At 49.1% G+C, this 7,086-nt stretch overlaps 1 protein-coding gene across 1 annotated transcript; it reads left to right on the top strand.

The window, feature by feature from the left end:
* The first annotated feature begins 512 nt into the window (after positions 1-512).
* On the top strand, positions 513-6,359 carry IL19 (interleukin 19). Its single transcript, XM_058700525.1, has 5 exons — positions 513-656; positions 812-877; positions 3,541-3,693; positions 4,639-4,713; positions 6,184-6,359. The coding sequence occupies exons 1-5, from the start codon at positions 513-515 to the stop codon at positions 6,277-6,279; spliced, it is 534 nt and encodes a 177-aa protein (XP_058556508.1). The 3' UTR covers positions 6,280-6,359.
* Positions 6,360-7,086: the final 727 nt, after the last annotated feature.

The following is a 7,086-nucleotide window of genomic DNA, read 5'->3' as shown; positions in this document are numbered from 1 at the left end:
AGGTGACACCTTCAGAGATGGCTTCAAACGAATGATTTTAAGCGGATACACATCGAGGGTTTATACTACAAGGGTGTCGCCTATTTCGGGAGCAAACATAAAAAAACCAAATGTGCTTTTAGGGTTTCTCAGATCTGTTGCCTAATCCCTAGGGCGTATTACCAACCTTGTTTTTCCTATTTAATTTATTAAAAACAATGCTTTTCAACACTGTTGACAAAATGAGCACGTTGAGTCATAATGGAGTGATATCCACACGAATCTACTCTCTGGGACTTGAGAGAACACTGTCGTGTGCTTTCTGGGGTGAAGGTGGGGGCTCATTCAATTGATTCAAGAAAACCAGAGGAGGAGACACATGACCATGAACACCACAAGGCTGAGGTAGTGAGTCTTGTTTTCTTGGTTGCCATCTGGGTTGCCTTGCAAGGTCCAAAGGACAGCTCAGTCAGGGGTCTCTACTGCTTTCCACTCTCAGCTCGGCAGTTGACTTCCATCCTTTCCTGCAGGATATGAAGGCACAGCGTGTTTCCCTCTTGCTCGTGGCTGCTGTGCTCTTCCTGTGCTCAGTGCATGCCCGAGGTCTGAGAAGATGTCTGGTTTCCATGGACATGCGCCATGTAGTAGAGAGTTTCCAAGAAATCAAAAAAGCCATCGTGAGTATGGGCTCAGGGTGAAGGTGTGGGCAAGGGGGTGTATCTCAGCTTACATCTTAACTTGAAGAATGAGTTCTTTTTCATTATTTTTTGTGCCTCGGGGGGGGACATGGAATATTCATTGCTCGTGTCTGTTCGTCTGTTTCTCTCCATAGCAAGCTAAGGACACCTTCCAAAATGTCACCATCCTGTCCACATCGGAGACCCTGCACAGAATTAAGGTATTGGCCCCAATCTGCTTTTCCCTGTATTGTTATTTTTATGGAGAAGTAGCTCCAGGCTGAGAAAGAAATCCCCACCCTGTTTTCTCTTGTCTAATCTCCTGTATTTAATACTCTAAATATTCCCGGTTGCTCACTTGCCAGCTGATGCGTTAGGGCACCCTTGTGTCTCAGGGACGTGGAAGCCCCGTAGGAGGGATCAAAGAAGGATTACTTACCTAGAGAGAGATTGGGGGTACCACACGCTCAGATGGGACAGGCTGTCTGTGGCTCAGGTGATTCTGGAAGGTTTCATGGGGGAGGTGAGAAAATGAGCAGTGACTTAAAAGATGAGTTGGCTGCGGGTCGGTGGAAAAGGGAGAAAGGAGTCTGGAGATCAGGGAGAATATGTGTGAGATCAGTGAATGTGTGTCAGGGGACGGTGAGGCAGCCAGGTTTGTGGCGTGAGGGACACGCAGGTGAATGAGGTGAATGGAAGAGGATGAGATACACTAGAGTCATTTTACCAAGAACCTCAAAAGTCAGGCTGAGCGTCGACCTTGTAATAATGCAGGCAATAGGGAGTCACTGTGGGTTTTTGAGCTGAAGACTGTATGACCCCAAGACCTTTTAGAAAGACAGTCTGGTGATGTTCTTTACAATGGAGAATGTGAGGCAGGGAAGGCAGTAAGGAGATCAGCCCAACGGTCCAGATGAGAGGTCTTGAGGGTGTGTTAACAAAACAGTTGACTTATGAGGTGAGAATTCGCTTTACAGAAGGAGCCACTGGGAAGTGCCTTTAAAAATGAACTCCTCCAGGGACGCCTGGGTGGCTCAGTTGGTTAAGTGTCCAGCTCTTGATCTTGGCTCAGGTCGTGATCTCGTGGGATCGAGCCCCGTGTCCTGTGCTGATTGTGCAGAACCTGTTTGGGATTCTTTCTCTCTCCCTCTCTCTCTGTCCCTCCCCTGCTCATGCTGTCTCTATCAGAATAAATAAATAAACATTAAAAAAAAAAAAGAGCTCCTCCAGTACTAGTAAGCATTCTAGAAAGATCCAGTTTTTTTCAGATATTTATCTCCCAGAGAAGGACAGATAACTTGGCTTCTCTGAGTGAAATGGTTCTTCTAGGAAGTATTGGGCCTGACTTATTTGTAGTAAACAGATGTAGCCACTTACTAAATACTATTCCAGTCAACCGTATAAGAGACTTACAAGATATCCAAGCTGGAAGGGACCCAAAAGGCCACCTATTCCAAAACGAACACTTTCAAATGAGCAAATTGATAGATAACTTGGGCAAAAAAATGACCAGTCGGTGGTTGAGCCAGTGGTTGAACCCCCAAGCTCTCTCTGTCTCCAGATTCTTTCTCTTCTCAAGGTCTAGAAATAGCCGATGTTGGCATAAGGAAAGGGGTCGGTTGGGAGGCAGGTCTTTATCATGTTTTCTCCTTCTCTCCCTGGTCAAACAAAGGTGTGCAACGTTTTGCCCCTTTGGTTGAGGGAACCAGCAGGAGAGAAGGAGGAGAAGGGTTTTGCGTTGCAAGTAGAGCTTGTCGTCTAGGAAAAGCTGCTTGCGGGGCCAAGGAAGCTTTGTCGCTTTAATGCTAATGAAGATAGATGCACTGTTCCCGCTGCACACTCTTCCCTTCTCAGACTGAGCTACAAATCTCCTGCAGAGCAGCTCACTGACTGGAGGGCAGGGTGTAAATTGCTAGAAGAAAACTCAGCCTGGCCAGCTGCTCTGAGCTGTGTCCTAGGAATTCAACACCGTCACCACCCCCCCCCCCCCGCCCCCTTAGAGAGATATGCACTCTGCCAGCTGCGGACCTGCCCAGATGTGCATTTCTGCAGCTGTCAGTTTCCATCCTTGCAAATATAAGCTCCATTCAAATGATCCCTGCAGTTTAAAAAGAACAGACCTGTGGTGGGGTGGGGGGCATCTGGGTGGCTCAGTAGGTTGAGCATCCGATTTCGGCTCAGGTCACGATCTCATGGTTTGTGAGTTCAAGCCCCATGTCCGGCTCTGTGCTGACAGCTCCGAGTCCGGAGCCTGCTTCGGATTCTGTGTCTCCCTCATTCTCTGCCCCTCCCCAGCTCATGCTCTGTCTCTCCCTCTCTCAAAAATGAATAAACATTAAAAAAATTTTTTTAAAGGACAGATTGGGGTGGTGGGGGAAGCAGAACAGGATAAATGCAATGTCATTACAATGGTAGGAATGTGTGCCCAGTGCACACCCGGTGTGCAATAGCTATTGACAGTTATGTATATATATGTGTGTGTGTGTGTGTGTGTGTGTGTGTATTTATATACATGTTGATGGATGGGAGATGGAACAGAGGAGCAAACTGAAGCAGAACATAAGGAAGTACTTTTCCAGAAAGCTGCCCAGGCATGGATCTTCTCAAAAGGCAGGTGCCTAATTCTGTGGCTGGGCTCCATCACTTGTTACCGTACTTCCTGGCCATCAGAAAGAGGAGGTGAACCGCAATCTCTCCTCAGTGCCTTCGTCACAAGTAGCTTTGATGTGGTAAGAGGAGTGGGACGCTCTGAGACCGATAGGAATTTGAGAAACTTCACTTTTAGCTGTTTCATTCCTTGACGCCCCTACTCAAAAAGGTTGCTGTGGCCCTAAGACAGTAAGAGAAGAGGGCTTCTGGAGCTCTCTCTAATTTGTGTCTGTAGCCCTTAGATGTATGCTGTGTGACCAAGAACCTCCTGGCATTTTACGTGGACAAGGTATTCAAGGACCATCAGGAGCTGAACCCCCAAATCTTGAGAAAACTCAGCAGCATTGCCAACTTTTTCCTCTACATGCAGAAGGCTTTGCAGCCATGTGTGAGTTGCCACATCAGGACCCGGAACATCTGTCCCCCGTCTGCCCCAGGACATGCTGGGCCCAGTCGGCTCTCTGAAATGGCTCTTGGACCAAAGGAAATCCCCTGCCCTGTCATCCACGGGGAGAACTGTCCAGAATCTCTTCCTCAGGACTTCCTCCCCGCTGATACCCCATCAGACCTGGTTTCCTCACAGATAATCCTCCTGGGGTGACCACTTATATCAAAGTACTCTTCAAGTAGTCTCAGGGCTGGCTTGTGAGAGAGGCAGGCCCTCGAGTTCAGGCTTATCATAAGCATCTCCCTATCTCTGTAGTTTCTTTGTTTGGGACCCTTTGGCGTTTTCATACCAATTAACCTCTACATTGTTCCCTCCTATAGTCTATCCCCAAGGGTTACCTATAAATTCATTGTGATCTGTTAAAAACAAACACCAGAAATAAAACTAAACCCAAACAAACCAACGAAAACTTAGACCAGGAGAAATCCTGGGTTCCAGCGCTGTCCCTGCCAACGATCACCTGCGGTGACTTTGTGGCAAATCACCTCTCCTTTCTGTGCCTCGGATTCTAAAATTGTGAGAAGAAGTCATGACCCCTGCCGTACTTGCATTAAGATTCGTTTCATCAATTACTTCCTTAGCTAATCTGATATATATTTAGGGCCTCCCCTGTGGGGTGTTGCATTCACAGAGTGCTGACCAGACAGATTTGGCGCCTACTTCCCTGGCCCTTCCCGTCAGGTGAGCTGTAAACCCAGAAAAAGAGCAAAAGCCCTGGCAAACACAGGGTGACTCTACAAACAGACTCTACTCCCCCTTGCTGCTCCAACCTGAGTTTACCTACCGGACCCATGTTGGAGAGAAGGAGGAATGTCACCCAGCAGGCGGAAAGAGCGGGCTGGGTGGCAAGGTCCTCTGATGGGTCCTTCCTTCTCTCGATCACAGCAGGAGCAGAGGCAGTGTCACTGCAGGGAGGAAGCCACCAACGCCACCAGAATCATCCACGACAACTACGATCAGGTAAGGATGGGAGGGGGAGGACGCGGAAGGCGGAGGTGGAAGGTGGCACCCTGGCTGGGAGGGGGCCAACCCTTCGGCCCCCACTCCCCCCGTCGCTCATGGACTCAACAAGAGTTTATTGCCGGTCTTCCCCATCCTGTGTGTCAGCAGAGTGTGTTGGTCTTACCCCCTTTGCTGATTTGCTGGGCCCCCCTTCTCCATCACGCCTCCACAATCTTCTTCTGACCTCACATATCAGAATTAACCTGCGTTCAGTTTTGAGGGAAAGCACACACTACCTCCGATGGGTGTGATCCACAGAGGGAACAAAGATCCCCAGCGAACCGTAAGCTGTGGTGCACGGAACACGTTACCTGCCAGGTGTCACTGTGGGAGGTGACTGCCGCCAGCACCCTGGGGGTGACAAAGAGCAGTGCTTCTCCCGTACGCGCAGACGTAGAATGCACATCTCATACAGAGGTAGAGGGTACAGCCTGTGCTCCTTACAGGCATCCTCCGGAGACTTGGTCAAAATCAAATACAGGTTCTGGCTTAGGAAGTCTGGAACGAGGCCTGAAATTCTGCATTTCAACCACCCTGCCAAATGATGCCAATGCTTTGAGTCAGAGCGAGAAGGCGAGAGGCCGTTCACAGCCTCCTTGTGGAGAGGCTCCATAGAATAATATTGTACAATGGCTAAGACTTTGTATTGTTCTTACCACGAGCCAGCTGTTGTTCCGATACAGTACAGGTATTAACACATGGGTTGCTCATAACCGTGCTGTGAGCCATTATCTACATTTGACAAATGAGGGAGCTGAGGCACAAACAGGTGAAGTAATTTGACGAGTGTAACCACTGCAGCCAAGTGGTGGGTAGGACTCGATCCCGTGCTCCCTGGCTCCACAGGAAATACTTTTGGATCTTACCATCTCCTTGCCGTCTGCTGGAAAGGGGCGGAATATGTCAGGAGACCCGAGTTCTAGTTCCCGTTCTGCGGCCGACTGTCTGTGTGACGTTGGGGAGGACACGTGTCCTTAGGGGCTTTGGTGCAGATGGGGACAACGTGTTACCCTACCCATGGGAGAGCACTGCTGGGGTTGAGACTTCCTCAGGGAGAAGTAAGGCAAGCTGATGGGAAAAGGAAAACAAGCAAAAGAACTGGCCAGTAAGGCCTGTGTGTGTGTGTGTGTGTATGTGTGTGTGTGTGTGTGTGTTTCTATGAAAAAAAAAAAACACAGGAAAAAGAAAAACAGAAGGCAAAGAATGAAGAGTTTTTCATTTTATTTATAAGTTGCTGACATGATGTAACCGCTTGTTTGGGGGAAACAATTTGGGTTGGCTGCTAGAAAAATAATTTGGGGTGTGAACGCTCTGCCAATATAATTGATGAATGAAAGGAAAGCCTCACGGGGCCTGGAACATGGGGAAAGCGTTGCCGACTACAAAGCCTCGAAAGGCAAGTTCTGACGATGATTTGCCTGGTTGCAGCTGGAGGTCCGATCAGCGGCCATTAAGTCTCTGGGAGAACTGGACGTCTTTCTGGCCTGGCTTGACAAGAATCATCAAGAAAATTCTGCTGCCTGAGGACCCACCTGGGAACCTGAAGGCCCAGGGAGGAGCGCGCCCCCCCCCCCCCCCACTGCCAGGCTTTCTGAGGGGAGGGAGAAGGGGGAAGACCCCGTTTTTATGCAGATGAGGGTGATTTTGAAAAAACCTCCCTTGAGCTTTTTTCGAATTCTCTCCCCTGGGGCTGGGGTATTGCAGGGAAAAATCTAGGTTTCAAGGATCCGATTGCACTCACCAGGCCCACCGGCTGGGCCCGGGGACTGCTGATCCCACCTGAAAGTAACCAAATGGTCTGCTGTCATATTTATGATAAATAGGTCTGCCGAAACGTCCCGTGGGCCACCATGGAGGGGACGGGTCGGCTTCCCCCTAATTTATTGTGCAGTTGTTTTTCCCATGACTGTGATGGGAACAGAACGATACCTTGTAGTGCATATTGTACTGACCGGTTTTTCCTGAATAAACTCCGTCCTCTCTCAGTTAGTGGAAGTGTCTTCTCATTCATCGAGGGCCAGTCAAGGAAGCGTGGTGGTGAAGATTAGAAGTGAAAGAAGCCTTATGGGGCTCCTGGGTGGCTCGGTGGGTTCAGTGATGGCTCAGATCACGATCTCCCAGTTCACGAGTTCGAGTTCGAGCCCCGCATCTGGCTCTGTGTTGCTTGAGATTCGCTGTCTCCCTCTCTCTCCGCCCCTCCCTTGCTAGCTCTCTCTCTCTCCCTGTCTCTCAAAATGAAGAAATAAATACTTTTAAAAAAAGTGAAAAGTCTCTTGAAGAATGCACATAGGTGGGGAAACTGAGGCTAGAGAAGGCTAAGAATCACTGAGT

Source organism: Neofelis nebulosa, chromosome 15 (assembly GCF_028018385.1).
Source record: "Neofelis nebulosa isolate mNeoNeb1 chromosome 15, mNeoNeb1.pri, whole genome shotgun sequence".
In the NCBI taxonomy this organism is placed as follows: Eukaryota; Metazoa; Chordata; class Mammalia; order Carnivora; family Felidae; genus Neofelis; species Neofelis nebulosa.
The sequence above is the reverse complement of the archived record's forward strand: the minus strand, read 5'-3'. Positions and strand labels throughout refer to the sequence as shown.

What these genes read in the sequence shown, in the direction of transcription:
- IL19 (XM_058700525.1), top strand. Translation starts at nt 513, where the DNA reads ATGAAGGCACAGCGTGTTTCCCTCTTGCTCGTGGCTGCTGTGCTCTTC. An exon ending in AAGAAATCAAAAAAGCCATC is followed by an intron (nt 657 to 811) that starts GTGAGTATGGGC and finishes TTCTCTCCATAG; the next exon opens with CAAGCTAAGGACACCTTCCA. An exon ending in AGACCCTGCACAGAATTAAG is followed by an intron (nt 878 to 3,540) that starts GTATTGGCCCCA and finishes TTGTGTCTGTAG; the next exon opens with CCCTTAGATGTATGCTGTGT.